Source organism: Notamacropus eugenii, chromosome 6 (assembly GCF_028372415.1).
Source record: "Notamacropus eugenii isolate mMacEug1 chromosome 6, mMacEug1.pri_v2, whole genome shotgun sequence".
Taxonomy (NCBI): Eukaryota; Metazoa; Chordata; class Mammalia; order Diprotodontia; family Macropodidae; genus Notamacropus; species Notamacropus eugenii.
Genome location: NC_092877.1, coordinates 317,329,540 through 317,347,377, shown reverse-complemented (window position 1 = coordinate 317,347,377; position 17,838 = coordinate 317,329,540). Strand labels below are relative to the sequence as shown.

At 46.5% G+C, this 17,838-nt stretch overlaps 1 protein-coding gene and 1 long non-coding RNA gene across 3 annotated transcripts in view; one reads left to right on the top strand and one right to left on the bottom strand.

Moving 5' to 3' along the window:
• Positions 1 to 364: 364 nt before the first annotated feature.
• Positions 365 to 5,690, top strand: LOC140509841 (uncharacterized). The gene is made up of 2 exons (XR_011968944.1): positions 365 to 722; positions 5,046 to 5,690. It is a non-coding gene; the product is annotated as an uncharacterized lncRNA (long non-coding RNA).
• Positions 5,659 to 17,838, bottom strand: part of WNT6 (Wnt family member 6) — a 28,480-nt gene continuing 16,300 nt past the window's right edge. For both annotated transcript variants that reach the window (XM_072617816.1, XM_072617817.1), the window contains exons 2-4: positions 11,102 to 11,322; positions 10,444 to 10,787; positions 5,659 to 8,034 (exon numbers count right to left, since the gene is read on the bottom strand). In XM_072617816.1, the coding sequence (XP_072473917.1) occupies positions 7,573 to 8,034; positions 10,444 to 10,787; positions 11,102 to 11,322 (1,027 nt within the window). In that variant the 3' untranslated portion in view covers positions 5,659 to 7,572. The remainder of the gene's footprint in view (positions 8,035 to 10,443; positions 10,788 to 11,101; positions 11,323 to 17,838) is intronic.

The window sequence follows — 17,838 nt, the reverse complement described above, 5'->3', positions numbered from 1 at the left end:
GGAGCCGGCAAATAGCTGGAGGTTGGAAGCAGCGAGGCTGGACTTCCTACGGGTTCTGAGCTCTCAGCTCCAAGAGGCGTCGCTGTCTGTCCCTCCGTCCCACTGTCCCGAAGCCCAGTGTATAAGTGACTGTCCTGGCTCAGAGGAGCTCAACTGCCTCTGCCTCCTCCTCCTCCTCCTCCCCCCCACCCCATTCCCCAACACAACTCCCCCGACTCCGTCCACCCCTCCTCTCCCCCTCCACCCTCAGCATTTAGTGCTCGGGCTCTACCTCCTGGTGACGTCACAGACCGGGATTGGGGGAGGGGGCGGAGCAGGGAGAGGGGGGGCGTGTGTGTGTCCGAAGGCCACAGAGTCAGCTTAAGGCTTTAGTGGTAGGTTGGACTGAGTGTACCTGGAGAGCCTCGGTGTGTGTTGGCTTTTCAGCGTCTGTTTGTGGACCAAAAGGCCTATGTTTGTATTTATGACTCTGTGTGAGTTAGAGATCTGTCGGGAGTTGTGTTTTTGTGTGGGAGTGTGATGTCAGTGTGTGTTGTATGTATGTGCCTGCCTGTGTCCTCCTCGAAAATGCAACTGCCGAGGTCAGCCTCCCCCTGCCACCTGCAGCTAGGGGCAGGAAGTCCGAGCAGAAGTTGCTTTAGAGTACAATCCCGGCTCCAGCCAGAAAGAATCCTGACCAAGAAAGGCGATCGTGGTGTATGTGGTGGAGTCTAAGACCAAAGGTGGGGAGGTTTGGGAGGGTCCTGCTTAGCTGACCAACCTAATTTTCAACCTGATTCCTGTTCGATGGAGGAGGCAGTCTGATAATGCTGTGGTGTCCAGGGGGCTCTCTGGGACTCAGACGGAAAAGGGAAGGGTGAGCTCTCTCCCTCTGCCCCTCCATGTAGGCTGTTGGCATAGAATATTCCCGACATGTATATGTTCCTCAGAGGTTAGGGGACTAAGGAAGAAACCAAGGATCCGAGGGCAAGAACAGGAGACCTGGCTTCTGTTTCCATCTTGGTCCCCAGTTTCTTGTGGGGTCTAGGATGAGTTTGATTTTTCATAGTGTTTCAATCTCCTCTCCTTAAATGGGGGTGTCCCACCAAGTGCATTCCACATCCCCTCCTGACCCCTCCCAACATCACCATCTCCTTCTGTGAAGCCCCTCTTAGCTGAGGGAAGGGACTATTTTGAGTCTCTGGGCTCAGAGACAAAAGGGGCCCATTCCTGGAATCTCCCTTCCCTAGGGAATTGGTTGGGGAAAGGGAGGAGGGACAAACAGGGAGGGACCTTCCCAGTATCCAGATCACCAGGTGGTAGGGGCAACACGAGCAGGGAAGTTTCCTCCATCCTCCCCTTCCCCCGCCTCATCAGGCCCTCCAGCCACAGCAGCTGGCTAGAATTAAGGGCTTGAGGCTGCTGGAAGGGGTGGGGGCAGAGGGGGAGAGTGGTGGAGGGCAGTGGTTAGGGAGAAGTCTGGCTGGACAGCAGGAAAACAGCTGGGGGCTGGAAGCAGTCTGCGTCAGCAAGCCTTGTCTGACCTTGACCCAACTCTCTGCAGACACCCCCCCCACCCCCACCCCACTCACCTCTACTCCCAGCAAACTAGACAGTGGCATCTTGGGCCTAAGAGGCCTAGCATGAGACTGCAGTGTCAGAGAGAAAGGACAGAATGGGACAAGATAGGGCAGTGTGGGACAAAATTCAAACAAAAAGTATATCTCCAAGGTAGAAGGGAGAAATGAGAGGGAGAAACTGTCCCAATTAAGCCTCTTAACCCAGGCAAAAGCAATGTGGTTTGGTCCTGGAGACATAGGATCGTGGTTCACTTATTAGCCGGGTGGCCTTAGAAAAGACATTTAAGTTACTTGGGTCTTAGTTTCCTCATCTGTAAAATGGATACAGGGGCATTATATCTACTTCACTGGGTTAAGAAAAAGATAATTTGAAAAATCATAAAGTGTAGTTCAATGAATGTGAATTATTATTATGGAATCATACTTTTAGTGCTACAAGTAATCTCTAGACCATCCTGCTCATTATATAGCTGAGAAAACCGAAGCCCAGAAAGGGAAATGATTTGACCCAAGGTTGAACAGCTATTAGAGACAAAGACAAAACTCTTTGAGACCAGATCTCTCCTTGGGTAACCCTCCTAAAGATAGACAAGTGCCCCTTTTGCTCCATTTCAGCAATCCTTGTGGGTCTGGAGTGGAGTGTCAAACTTCTCCTCTGAGGTTCTGCTCAGTACAGAAAATGATGTACAATCCCCAGCATCCGAACTTGAACCGCTCCCACACACTTGCTAGAGACTGGAGCCTCTTGGGCATTATTTTTTCTTTTTTCCCTTGCCCTTGTCCCCAGAAAAGGAAGAGTTGAATCTAAATAGAGGCATTTGGGGAGTTCCAGAGCCATGTGGACTCAGGTTCTAAAAGACAGGAAGCAAGGCGCAGAGAGGGCATCCCAAGACCCAGGACCCCTAGTGTTATATAACCCATTCCATGTCCCAATCATATCCCCACCCTCTGTCCCTGCCCTGTGCTCTGGCCCCTGTCCCAGCTCCAGCCCCCAGAGCAGCAGCAACAGCCACTGCCTGAGACCACAATTACAGGGGCCACTGGGGGTGGGGGCAGGAGGGATGAAAGGCGGCAAGGAGAATGGTTCCAGCTGTGCTCAATGGGAGAGGGGTGCTGTATGCAGGGGTATTCAGGGCCAAAGCAGAGAAGCTGGAGAAGACTAAAGGGGAAGGGGAAACAGGTGAGAAAAAGCAAGACCCTACCCATACTCCCCCAGGCCACAGCCCATCCCAAAGCACAGATCAGATCATCCTGCTGGGGTCTGGGAGATAAGAGAGGGAGGCAGCTCCATTTGGCTTGTCCCCTTAGACTCAATAGAAATTCAATGGCTTGGGGAGGGAGGAAACTTCATTTTTATCCTGGAAGACAGTTGCTTTAGCTTCTAAACAGCCGCCTGGAGAATGTTCTTAAAAGACACACGAAAAGAGGGAGTAGGGGTGTCCTTGAGCCCCAAACCTTCCCACTTCTCTAAAGTACCCCCTAGGCCCTTAGCTTCATTCATGTCCTTGGCCCTGCGCCTTGGCCTCCCCACCCCCGCCTGCTTGCATTCTCTGCTGTTCATGATGTGGTCAGACACATCTGGGGCTGCTCTGTTCTCTTCAGCCCCCTTCATCTCCCTCATCCCCCCCCCCCCCAGTCAGTGGGGACTGGGAATATACATCAGACTCTTAGGGGGGTAGGGCAGGGAGGTGGGAAGAAATGGGAGGTGGAATAGAGAGGCAGATCTAATTCCTTCTTATACCCAGATAGCAGAGGGAGAGTTAGCCCAGGATCTCTTACATCCTCACTTTAAGGAATTAGAAAATGGTCAGGATAAGAGTGTGGCTACTGGTCTCAGAGAGGGGGATAATAGCAAAGCTCTTACTACTTCTTGGGCTCCAGCTCCTTGAGCTTCCCTTTCCTCTAAGTCATGGAAATATGGTATAGGAGCCAAGATTTCTAACCTGAGACCCTTGGTCTCCCTCCTATATTAATCAAATGGCCTACAAATCTTGTTTTGCCCCAGTTTCTTTCCTTAGAATAGGGAAGGCAGGATCTTGAGGAGGTTAGGACTGTCAGAGAAAGACAGTAGGAAATCTCAAGAGGTTCCCTGGCTCCTAGTCCCATGCTGAGGTGATCCAGCAGCGCTAAACAGAATAGAAACAGAAGAGGCTGAGAGGGACTGAATCAGCCCCCTTCTGCTCTAGAATCAGGCCCCAGCACTAGGGAAACCTGGGTCAGGGCTCCCTCTGGTGACACTAAAAGGAGGTGCAGGAGATAGGTTAAGGAAACGGGCCATTGGATTTCTTTTGTACAGTCAATTTGCTAATGGCCTCTTCCACTGAGGAATGGTTGCCGTCTTGGAGTGGAGGAAGGACACAGCAGAACCCCTCAAGGTAAAGATGTCCAGATTCCACCCCCTCCTTGGCCCTTCTCCTGACCTTTCCCCAAGGCCAAATGTTCCTTTGGGGAGTTAAGGCTAATTCAGACCTAAACATCTGGAGTGAGGGGGCAGAATCCTCCTCTCCGTAGTAGGGAACAGAAACCAGTGTCCCCACAGAATCCTGACCCAAGGCTCAGGTACAGGAACCATCCCTTGTAAAAGGTCTTGAGTTAGCAGATCAGTCTATCCTCATAGCCAATTCAGAGTCCCAACTGGAAGGTTTCTGAAACTCCCTACCTAGAATTTCTTTTTTCTTTTCTCTTGATTTCAGCCAGATGATATATACATCTCAAGCCCAACAAACACTATCCTGACTCCTCTGATTTCTTTTCCCTCTATACACACACCACAGAGAGAGAGAGAGACAGACAGACAGATAGACAGACAGACAGACAGAGACACAGAGACAGAGAGACAGAGATCACTAAGATCCTGTTGAATGGTATAGAGCTGATGCCCAGGAAGGACTAAGTGAGTCCTTAGAACTGATTCTGTTTTGGAGATGGTGCACATTTGAAGAGAAGTGGTAGTATTTTGTATGTAGTAAAAAGAGCATTAAATTCAGTCAAAAGATCCTCATCCATAAAAACAAATGAAGGGATAACTTTAATCAAAATCTCAGAACTCATAGTTGGAATGGACCCCTAGAGGTCATCGAGTCCAATCTGAACCTGAAGATATTATCTCGAGCATCTCTGACAGATGGTGTCCACTTGAAGATCTCCAGTGAAGACAGAGCCACTACTTCCCAAGACAATCCATTCCACTTATGGACAGTTATAATTGTTAGGAAATTTTTCCTTCAGGCGAGAAAGTGACCTCTATACAATTGCTTTTGTTTGCTCCTAGTTCTTTTCTTTGGAGCCATGCAGGACAGGGCTAATCTGCCTTCATATTGACAGCCTTTCAAATACCTGAAGACAACTATCCTATCTCTTCCCACGCTCATTCCACCTCTAAGTTATTGCCAGTTCCATCAGTTGTTTCTGAAGGGTCTTTATTTTCCTCAACATCCAGGTTGCCCTCCTGAGGACATATTTTATTTTGTCAATCTCTCTCCTCAGATGGAGCATCCAGAAGAGAACACTTGGTCTGACCAGGGCAAGAGGACTGCAGGACTCTCATCTCTCCTATTCTGGACCCTATGGCCACCATCTTAAAGCAACCTAAAATCACATGACCCTGAGTGCCTACCATTTCATCTATTCAGTTCACTAAAATTCTTAGAAAGGGACCATAAAAATCATCCTTCATTTTATAGATGAAGAAACTGGCCCAGAGACTTGCTCAGGGTCATACAACTAATTCAGGGAGAATTTGAACTCAGGTTTTCCTGATTCCACATCCAGGGCTTCTACCACTATGTTGGTATTTTTCTCTCCCACACAAATTGTTTGATCCTACTATCAAAGCCAGGAATCCTGAATACTGTCCTCCAATGGCCAGGCTCTTCTTCATTCTTTTCGTGTTTACTGTCATGAGAGGAAGGAATATGGGACTAGTTATCAGAGTCTAAGGGCCTAATTTCTGGTAAACCATTCTCCCCCTTCCTCTACCCAACTCCACGTGGCTTTTTAGTGAATTCATTTCTGGGATTATTGAGGGGTCTTGAGAGAAGGAAAAGAGTGTGAATGCGAAAAAGTCAACCTTGTGATAAAATATCTTTTCCTCTCCCACTTGGTTGTGAATAAAAATGCTTTATTGTCAAACTGTATTTTAAATATATTCAAGTGGTGGATAAAGATAACAATTTGTGTGTCAAGAGAGATGCTGCCACATTCATGAACCTTGGAGGGTTGACAAGGTACCTCAGATTCCATAAGAAGGAAGAAGAAGGAGCAGGACTATGAAAGTTTGGCTGAATTGAATTAAATACAATCTAGGAATAACCAACAACCAAGAAAAAGAATGAGAATAACTCCATCCTTACTTACTAGGTTTCCTCCTTGTGGCTTAGGTTTTATGGCTGATGGGAGGGAGGAACCATAAGAACATGGGAAATACCGCAATGGGTGAGACCATGATCCACAAAGCCCAGTCTTCCATTTCTAACTAGGGTACAAATGGGTGGTTGTGGGAAGTCTTTGCAGACCTTCTTGACCATCAATATAGAAATAGCACTCTGTCTGGACTTTTGCTTTGCCATTATCACACGCTACCTTCTAGCATACTGATTTGTATATCTTCTTCCCACACCGGACTGTCACCTTTCATCTTTGTATCTGAAGTGTCCAGTGTATTAATATTAAGTCAAATGTATTGACTCAAGAAGACCTGAGCCCAAGTCCTGGCAACTCTCTAAGATTGTAAAGTTACTCAAGTGCTGCTGCTGCTGCATTTGTAGGAGTTCCTCACAGGGAATCCCTCTACACTGAGAAAATCCTAAGCAACCTAAAACCAAGAGGTCTACTGGTAAGAGTCAGGAATTTAAGGTAATTTGGGAATTTATGTCATTTAACCTCCCTAGGACTCAGTTTCCTCATCTGTAAAATTAAGGGGTTGGACTAGCCAGCCAATTACTGATTGTGTTGTTTTTAAGGCTGTAAGATACTGGATATTAACTTTCCCATAAAAAAAAAAACTTTCCCATCTCTACACCCGTTATAACAAAGTCAAGTTGTACTTTGCTCCCCACCTCTTCAGTCACAGTGCTGGATTGAGTACAGTGGAAAGAGGACCTACTGTTGCCAGAGAGGAGGGCTAAAATGTCACTCTAGGAACCTTCAGACCTAGTTAGTAGCTGCCAGGAAAGAGGCAAGAAAGGCAGCATGGATTTGAAGTCAAAGATCCTGATTCAAATCCCAGCTCTGCCCCAGATCTGGGCAAATTATTTCACTTAGCTGGGTCTTAATCTGGAAAATGGGGGTGTTGGACTAGGTGACCTCTGGGAGGATCCATCCAGTTTACTGAGGAGATTACCCTCTAGAGCACAGAAGGTGGTAACCTTCAAGGGTGTCATTATAAATTACAACTGTCTCTCTCCTTTCCCCTTCCCAACTCTACACTATGATGCTGTGTAGAGACAGGCCCGGAAGTTGGGCCTAGAGAGACCAGTCACAACCTCTCTCCCCAAATCCCCAACTGAGTCTATATGCTTTAAATAACTTTATTAGTACCAAAATCACCCCCTTGACACCTCCTGGTGCCCTCCCCAACCCCTTGTCGTTAGGGTCCCCCCCTTCCTCCAATGTTGTTCCCCTTGGCTTTTCTTGCTTCCTCCCATTCCCCAGGCAGTGCTTTAAGAGTATCCTGATTCCCATGCCAAATCTCCATCTTTCTCAGGAGATGCTGAAGGAACAGTTAGCTGGAACTGAGCAGGGCAGGGAGCCCCATCCACAGCATCACCCACTATCCTTGGCACCCAAGTAGCTAGGTCTCTCGAGACTCCTCTTTCCTGCACGTATTGGTGTCTGCTCCTGGAACCATGGACCACGGTGATCCAGGCATCCTTTGCCCAAGTTCTTGGTAGAGGATAAATACTCCTTCGTTGAGGCCAGCCCAAGGCCACGCTCTCTGCCAGGGTGCAGCAGTCTCTGAGATGCAGGCCCAGCCCACTGAGGTTCAGGGGTAAGGGGCGAGGGCAGGTCCGGGTCAGAGGCAGAGGCTGAGTTCCTTGCGCACTCGACAACGGTGGCACTGCACCACGCAGCACCAGTGGAAGCGGCAGAAACAGTTCTCCTCCAGCTGCACGCTCTCCTGGCGGTGGCCCCGGCCGCAGCACAGCAAGTCGCAGCCGCTCAGGTCCAGGGCGCTGCTGTTGCAGGCGCGGCCCCGGGTGCCCGGGGAACCCGTACGCCGGTTGGCCGAGCAGAAGTCGGGCGAATCAGCGGCGTAGAGCAAGTCCGCGCGGTCGGGGGGCTTGAGGGTGTGGCCAGCCGGCAGTAAGGCCTTGCCGTCGTTGGTGCCCATGACCCTGGAGGCGCCGTGGAAGCGCTCCAACAGCCGGGCTCCCACCTCTCGGAACGGGGGCAGCTTCTGCCAGCAGGTGCGAAGGGCGCACGAGCCGGAGAGACCATGGCACTTACATTCCGTGCGCGTGTGACTCCGCACCGCCTGCGGAGAGACAAAGCCGAGGGGGCACATGAAGGCGGCTCAGAGTCAGGACATGAGGGAGGCAGGAAAGTCCAAAGGAAGCATGGGAGAGGGAACGGCCAGTGAGACACAGGACATGAGAAGAGCAGGAGAGTCACAGAGCCATTGGTGTAGGCAAAGTGAGAAGGAAGAGACAGAATAGATGTGTGGGAGACAGCCAGAGAAAGCCATGGGAAGTCGGGTAATATGAGGAAAGGCAGCAGCTAGGGTGATGAAGGGAGATAACCATGGGGATGTGGGAGATGAGAGAGAAGCAAGGAGAAAAACCCGGGGATGTGGAGCATGGGTAGTCAGTTACAGAAGACATTGGGGAATGGAAAAAGGGAAAGAGGGGAAAAAGGAAAAAAGGGGGACACATACAGGAAGAGGAAGAGACATCAAGGGAGGGAGAGAAATAAAAAGGGGGTCATGATGAGGAAGATGGAGTGAAAACCAGCAAAGAGAAACAGGGCAATAGAAAACACAGAGACCAATTTTGACACGAAGAAATAAGGACAGAGAGGTCGTGTGGAAGAGGGAGAAGTAAGGTGGGGAAACATAAAGGGAGGGGAAATAGAAGAAAAGAAGGTAAGAAAATAGGGGAAAAGTTTAAGAAGAGAGGATTAGAAAAAAATGACAATGGAGAATAGAGGAAAGATGAGGGTAAAAAGGGGTAGATAAAGATAAACAAGAAAAAGGAAGGAACAGAAAAGAGACATGAGCCAAAGATGAAACGAGACAGAAATGCAGAAGTTAAGTGTTGGGGAGGTGTGGGGACCATGGGAGTTGGGGGGATAAAGAGGAAAAAAAGAGGGGGATGAGATTGTATCTAAGAGATGCTAGAGTTGGGAGTGGAAGGGGAGGTGATAAAATGTCAGTCACCCCCATCCCCTCCTCCCTTTTTTACTCTTTCATTCCAGGCCCTCATGTCCCCAGGCAGGGACTGATCATAGACTCAGAGCTGGAGCAAGGCTGGCTGGGTGGCTCACCCTTCCAAACAAATATGTGGGCCTGTCCCAACACCACCCTCTAGTTTCTCCCCCTTCCCCTCCATCTCCTGCACAGGACCACAAGAGGCCCAGCTGTCACAAATGGGAATATAAAATGAGTGTGTAGGGAAAAGTTCCAGGGCATCCTGGAGGTATGGAGTAGGGGTGGGGCCTACAGCTCAAATGGGAACCCAAGAGTTCTGACTTCCAGTTCTCCTAAGGTGGGAGTTTCTATTCAAGGCTTAAAGGCTGTGAGTTTGACTAGGGGTGATGAGTGATGGGAGACTGGGGGGAGGGGGAAGAAGGACAACTACATGAAGTGAGACAGTAGAAAAGGTCAAATGATCCCAGAGGAATTCTAGTAGACAAATCCTGGGACCTGGTACTCCTGTTTTCCTATCTACTTTATCTTCCTTCCACCCATCCTAAATTCCTCAGAAAGCAATGATATTTCATTTCTCTCAGATGGAATGATAGATAGTCCCTTGGTGTTCTTATTATGGGAGATGAGGAACAGGGCAAATGTCAGGGAGAAGAGAAAGAAACTAGGGAGGACAAGGTGGGTTTGCCTTGGGAAGAGGTCGGTATATTTTTAGAATGGAAGGTCAGACCCAGAGATGTAGGGGAAGCTGGTTAAACATTGGCTGGATTAGGCAATACAACTAGAAGGGAGGTCAAATAGCCCAGCTAATTCATTCTACAGATGACCAAGATAGGTTCACACAGAGTTTAGGCGACTTGCCTAAGGTATCAGGAGTAGTAAGTAGTTGATTCAATATTCAAAGCCATGTCCTCTGACTCCAGATTGGGTCTTGCTTTTACCATACCCGGCATCCTGATTTCCCTCAAGATTCAACTCAAAGCCCACCTTCTGTGGGAGACTTTACCTAGTCCCTCCAGCCTTTATTCTGTAGGTATCTTGTAAATATCCAGTTATTTACATGTTATCTCCCTTATTAGAATTCCAGCTCTTTGAAAACGGGGACCATCCCAGATTTGGGGGGCAGGGGTGGAGTTTTGCCTTTCTTAGCATAATGCCTGGTACGTAGTAGGTCCTTAATTAAATGCTTGTTGACTGACTGACTAGTTGACTGCCTCTGTCAAGGTAGGTTTAGCTCGACTGGGATTAAACTCGTTGCTCAACATCACAGCCCTTTGTCACTCCTCAACAGGCTCGACCCAGCCCTGAGGTCCTACCCATTATCCCTCATCCTTCCCTTCTCCTCCCAGGTCCTACCCCTAATCCACAACTCCCTTTTTAGTACAGTCCTTTCATCCCTTCCACACTCAGCCTGACATCTCCAAACTTGTTTCCCATACCCTGCCCCAGTCCCCATCCTGACATTCCCAAACCCCCTCCCTCTACCCCTTACCCTATCCCAATCCCTTCAGGGTGCCTCACCAGCCGTCCAGCCTCATTGTTGTGTAGTTGCACCAATGCCCGGATATCACCCCGGCCCCGCTTGTGCCGAGCATCCATGAAGAGCCGGGACTTCTCATCCCCGAAGTCCACGTCGTCCCCACAGCCCCCCCACTCCCAGGCTGCATTGCCATCCAAGGAACTCCCAGGGCCTGGAGGCCCTGGAGTCCCAGAGAGGTTGGGGAGCCCAGGGGGCCGGGGTGGGGCCCGTCCACGGGGGGCTTGGCAGCCACACTGCAGCAGCTCTCCCATAGAGCAGGCCTGGGTCACTGCATGGCTGGCCCCAGCTGCTGTGATGGCAAAGACGAAGGCTGTCTCCCGGATATCTGAGGGAACAGCCAAGGGGGGGGGGGGGTGAGAGTAGGGGGAAGAGTAGTTAGGAAGACAATACTCTGGGGCTGGAGTTAGAGCACCAAGGTAGGTTGGAAGAGGGGTTCAGTAGTCTGGGCCCACTATGACAGGAGACTGAAGGCCACTATAATTGAACTGGGAGATGGGGTTCAAATCAGGCCCTTTTCTTTCCTTCCCAGGTTTTAAACCCTCCAGCTTTGTCAATCTTAGCCCCTAGGGAGAGAGCACTCCCTCCCCTTCCCCTTCCTCATTTCCCCACCCCCTTCAAAGGCCCATTACTCCCACTGACCCTGCTGCAGGATTCGCCCAAAGGCCTTGCTGTGACTGGAACAGTTCCAGCGTCGGAATCGGAACTGGAACTGGCACTCCCTTACACCTAGCCGGGCACCCCGTGCCAGCTCTGCCACCAGCTCAGGCTCAGCCTGACACAGCTCTGCCTGCCGTCCTGCTAGCCGCCGAGCCTTCCGGCAGATGCTGGTGGGATCCATGACCAGGGGGCTCCCCACAGCCCTGGAGGGGGCAGAGAAGCAGCTGGGTTGGGGAGGTGAAAGGATGATCCTTGCACCCTGCCTCCCAAGGCCCACACCTCATAGACAGAAGAAGACCTTGGAGGTCATCTACTCCAACCCTGACATTTGACAAGACTCAGAAAAATAAGACACTTTGTTCAAGGTGGAATTGGGAATGGAAGAAGTAGGATTCCAAGTGAGGACCTTTGATTCCACTGGTAGTGTACTATAGCACACGTTCCATCTGTCTCTGTCTCTCTGTCTCTGTCTTTCTCTCTTGTCTCTGTCTCTTTCTCTCTCTGTCTTTCTGTCTCTCTGTCTTTATCTCTCTGTCTTTGTCTCTGTGTCTCTGTCAGTCTTTCTATCTGTCTCTGTCTCTTTCAGAGCTAACTGAAAGGTGAGCTATAATCTGGGGTCCTTCAAGTGCCAACACTAGCCAAAGATTCTGCCTATCTTCCCCAGGGAGCTGAGAAGAGGCCAAAAGCAAAGAGGTTAATTAGTAGGTAACCCTAGGGGAGATTGGGGGAAGGGAGGGAGTGGCATACATTTTGACACTTGGATTTTATCCACGTTTATAACATATTGGATTATATCCAATTAATTACTTTATATTTACTGCCTATAGTGTTCTTCTATACATGCACTAGATTTAATGACAAGAGATTTAGGTTTAACCCCCAACTCTGCCCCTTATTAGCTTATTAGCTAGTCTCTTCACTTCTCTGGGGCTCTTCTGGAAAATGGACTAATTTCTAAGGTCCTTTCCAACTCTGTAATGATACACAGCTATGACTCATGGCACACTACAATCACAAGAGAATCAAAAGAGATAGAAATAATCAACCCAGAGGGCAAAAGATGCATGATGGACATAACTAGAGCAGGGTGCTGTCCTCTCTAACTTCTCAGTGACTTTATCAGCTCCCACAAATTCAACTATCATCTCTGTGCATGACTCGATGCCCTATAGCCATAATCTCTCTCATAAACTGCAATTCATTACCTCCACTTGTCTACTTGATGTCTCAAATGCAATATGCCCAAAAGAGAACTCAATACTTTTCCCCTAAGCCCATTTCTCCTCCTAACTTCCCTATTCTATGTCGAGGGCACGACCATTCTTCCCATCGCCCTCAGTTTACAGCCCTCAAGTCATTCTCTACTGACTCACCCTGACCCCCTGGTCAGAGTCTCATCACTTTTCACCAAGACTGTTTGGTCACCAGAGAACATTGTGCACAGTTACAGCCACATTATGCAATGACCACTTGATTGACTTGGCTCTTCTCAGCAATGCAAGCTTCTAAGACAACTCCAAAAGGCCCATGATGGAAAATGCCATCCATATGCAGAGAAAAGAATTGCGGAGTCTGAATGTAGATCAGAGCATACTATTTTCTCTCTCATTTTTGTTTTGTTTCTTCTTTCTCATGGTTCATTCTATTGATTACAATTCTTCTTTACAACATGACTAATGTGAAAATGTGTTTAATATGAATGTACACACAGAGCCTATATCAGATTGTACACTGTCTTAGGGAAGGGGAGAAAATTTAACACTCAAAAGCTTTTGGAACTGAATGTTGTACACTAAAAATAAATAAATATTTTTAAAAGTAATAAAAAATAGAGGAAAAAAAGACAATTTGATCACCTCTCACCTACACTCTCTGGTCTTTGTACATCTGTTTTCTCCCCTCTCCAATCTGTCCTTCACTCAGCTGAAAAGTAATACTACCAAACAGCACAGGTCTGACCACGCCACCCCTTCACTCAAGAAAATGTTCATGATTCCCTATTGCCTTTAAGTTAAAAAACAAATTCCCCTATTTGACATTTAAGACTTTTAAAAACCATTATAATCCAACTTCCTCTTATTTTTCCAGAATCATTATAGGCTCTCTTTCAGTCAAACTGGCACATTTACTGCTCCCCAGACATGACCCCTCTCTATGTCTTTTTCAAATTGCCCCCTATACCTGGAAGTTCACTCCCTCCTCATTCCAGTGCCTTGGAATTCTTTGATCCTTTCTAGTTTCAACTCAAGGCCACCTCTTTCAAGAGACAGACTTTTTCCAAGGCAACTAGATGATACAGTGAATGGAGCTCTGGGTTTAGTGTCTGGAAAATCCAAGTTCAAACCAAGCCTCAGAAACTTACTCGCTGTATGAACCTGGGCAAGTCATTTAGCTTCTGCCTGCCTCAGTTTCTTGAACCTTAAAATAGTTGTGCCTACCTGCCAGGGATGTTGTAAGCATCAGATGACATATTTATAAAGCATTTTGCATATATAATAGATACTTAAATGCTTGCTTTCTTCCTACCTCCCAGAATAGTTAGTACCCTCCAGTTCACCACGCATTTATTTGGAATATATTATGTATTTATTAGTAGATATAAGCTTCTTTTGGATAGGCACTGTCTCACTTCTGTATTGAATTCCCAGCACCCGTCACAGTGCCTGGCATATGTAGTAGGCATTTAAATGCTTATTAATTGACTGAACATGCAACATATTACCAGCAGATTACCAATAATGACTTGCACATGAGTAGTGGTGGGAAAGGCACGGTGGAAACATCATGACTGGAAAAGGAGGTGAGTCATGTTGTGAGAATGAAGATTAACATGTCAATTCCCAGTGCTCCAGAGTATCTTGAAAATACAAAAAGATCTACCCTCACCCATATAGCACATTGAATGGATCCTGTACAGAGTATTTATTTATGGAAAGCCATGGAGGAGGATAGCACAGAACTGAAGAGCACTGAAGATCATTGATTCACATCATAGCCACAATCACCCTAGCATTTTGAGGTTCACAAAGTACTTCTTTCAGGACTCTGGAAGATATGGAGGTGGATGAGAAAATGTTAGAGCCAGATTTCAAACCTAAGACTGCTGACTCCAGTGCTCCTGCCACTATGTGTATGTGTATGTACACATGTATATGTATATGTGTGTAGGTATGGATATATTTATACATACATGTGTGTGGGAGAAGGACCCAACATTTTGGAGTCAAGGACCTTGATTTGAACATTGACTCTGCTACTAGCTCTCTGACCTCAGACTAGAATTTTGACAAACAAGCCCTAACCTTAAGAAGCTTATGTTCACATGTAACCAAATATAAATTCACATGTAAACAAATATAAATTCATTTGAGGAGGAAGAGACCACTGATGAATCAGAGGATGATCGGCAGGGGAAATGACACTGGATCCAGAACCTTGAAAGAAGCTGTGGATTCTAAAAAGTAGATTGTAAATTTCTTGAGGTCAGGAACTCTCTTTTTTCATTTGTAATCCCAATACCTAGCATTACAGGTACTTGCATACATGGTAAGCACTCAATAAATGCTTGTTGATTCATCCAATAGGGAAGGGAATAAGCATTTACATAGTGCCTACTATGTGCCAGGCATTATGCTAAAAACTTTTACAAATATTATCTCGTTTGATCTTTACAAGCACCTTGCAAAAAGGGTGTCATTGTTATACCCATTTTATAGTTGAAGACCTTAAGGCAAACAGAGGTTTGTGACTTGACCAGAATCACAGAGCTAGTAAGTGAGGCCAGATTTGAACTCCAGTCTTCCTGACTTCAGGACCACCATGCTATCCATTGCACTTCATAGCTGCTTTCGAATAGGCAAGACTACTCCAGGCGAGGAGATGATCTTTGCAATAGGAGATAGAATGCTGCATTGGGAACTCTACAGTAAGTAAACAGGTTTGCTGAAGGGAAACAGAGTGAAATGTCTGGGAAAGTAGACCAGAGTCAGGATGGAAAAGGTGTTAAGTACCACACTGAGGAGTTTATATATTTTATCTTAAAGGAGACCACAGAGGATTTGGTAAAGTAGGAGAGTGATGTAGTCAGAGCTGTACTTTAAGATTTGGCAGGTCTGTGGAAGAGGAGAAAAGTTAAAGAAAGGTAGAGCCCAGAAACAAGGGAGACCAGTTTCAGGAGGCCATTGTCATGGTTTTGGTCAGAAGCAATGGCAGGCTGGACTGAGATAGTGGCCATGTGGATGGAGAGAAAGGGACCCGTGGAAAAGAACTGACAAGGCACATCAACTGATTGGAGAGGGAGAAGGAAGACTCCGTGATGATCCCAAGGTTTCAAACCTGGGTAACAGAAAGAAGGTCATGCCCTCAGTAGAAATATAGAAGTTTAGAAGTGAGCCAAGATTGAAGAGAAAGATAATGACTTTAAAACTGAGTTTCCGATAGAATATCTGCCACAGATAGAAATGTTCAGCAGGCAGCTCGTGATTCAGGACTGGAGTTAGGGGAATGCATAGGGCTGGAAATATAGAGTTGGGAGTTTTCTGCATAGAAATGATAACTGAAACCATGGGAGCTGATGAAATCAGCATGGGAGAGGGTATAGAGAGAGGAGGGTTCAGGAAAGAGCCATGAGTAACAAAAATAGTTTTTGTTATGGTTCAATCATTTCAGTCTCATCAGACTTCTCAACCCCATTTGGGGTTTTCTTGGTAGAAATACTAGAATGGTTCTCCATTTCCTTCTCCAGCTCATTTTACAGATGAGAAAACTGAGGCAAACAGGGTGAAGTGACTTGTCCAGGGTCATGCAGCTATTAGTGTCTGAGCTCATATTTAAATTCAGGAAAATGAGTCTACTTAACTTCACTTGATCCACTGTGCCACCTAGCTGCCAACATCTACAATTAAGAGACAAGAAAGAGATAACGACCCAGTAAAAAATGGGGAGCAGTCAGGTAGGAAAACAAGGAGAAAGTGGGGTCAGGAAAAGAGTATATAGAATAAAGGAGTGGCTGACAGTTTCAACAGCCACAGAGAGGTCGGGAAGGATCGGGACTGGAAAGAAAAAGTCATCAGGGAAGTGAGTTGAGATCACTGATAACTGTGAACAGTGTAATTTCAGTGAAGCGGTAGGTTCAGAAGCCAGACTGCAAGGGATTGAAGAAAGGAGTGGAAGGTAGATGGGGGCAGTAGGCAAAGAGACCTTACTGAAGGAATTTGGCTGTGAAAGAGAGAAGGTCGACCAAAGCTTGAATGGACAACTGGAGTCAAGGAAAGGTTTTTCAAGGATGGTAGAAATTTGGGAATGTGTATGGGCAATAAGGAAGGAGCCAGTAGATTAAAAAGTGATTAAAGATGGGTAGATTTGAGAAGAGGAAGTGAATAACAGCAAGTGCCTGGAAGAGGGATGGAGTACAAGTAAACGGGCTGGCCCCAGGGAAGAAAAGAGCAACCTCTTCATTAGAGACTGAAGGAAAAGAAAGAGAACAGGAGAGCAAAGGTTGTAAATAAGAATGCCCTAGGAGGATCTGGGGCATAAGTAGAGCAAGATAAGTAGAGCTTAACTACAGAGCAAGGATACTAAGAAGAAGAGGGGGATCTTGGACTTATTTATAGGAATTTATTTATAGTCTGGTCTGCACATCTAATGAGGTAAGCAGATGGGGATCAGGAGAGGGGAGGGATATACATACATACATACATGCCTTCATACATACATATAAAACAATTCCCCTTGGACTCTCTTCTCCAGCCAACTCATTCCCCTCTCCTCCCACTTAGATGTAAAGGTAGACCTGGGCACCTGGACCAGCAGGAGATGCTCATAAAAGGATAGTGACCTCAGGGTTCCATTATGCTAAATTGCTATATATAAGATGAAACAAGTACCCTCACTGTCTTGGGCCTCAGTTTTCTCAATTTTAAAATAAAGGTTAGACTCAATGACCTCTGAGATCCCTTCCATCTCTAAATCTATGATCCTTTGATTTAATTTACCAAAAACACCCTAACCTTTTAGCTAGAGATCTGTTGGGCATCATCCTCATTCCTTTCCCCAGTACCCCAATTACTTCTCCCCACTCGTGTTTGGTTTCTCTACCTCCTCATTCATGTCATACTTCTCTGTGCATGCATTGACCCCTTCTCCACCTCCCAAGGATCCATGAACATCTATTAGATTGAAGAAAGTAGGAAAATCTCATATTGATTCAATGAATTAGAATATGTTGTCACCAATTTCCTCATGGCAGGATGGGTAAATTTATCCCTCATTCACATCCTAATGTCAATTACTTTAATCAGATAATCAGATACCACCACCCCTTCCTGACGAGTGGTTGTACCACCACCCCTTCCTGACTAGTGGTTGAATGTAACTATGCCATGAGAATGGGAGATTTGACAGAAAAGGGGGGAAATCTGGGGGCTAAGAGATTATTTGGAAGCTTAACATGTTAATCATAATAATAGTCACAAGGGCTCATATGTACATATATTATATATGCACGCATACATATACACATATATTTCTGTATGTTTATATATCCTTTATTATAATATATGTGTATATATATTATATATAATATATCTTATATTATATGTGTATATATTTGCAATTAACAGAGCATTTTCCACACAACAATGCTGTGAGGTGAAGGTAGCATACATTATTATTCTCATTTTGGAGATGAGAAAATTGGAGGATTAACAGGTTTAAGATTA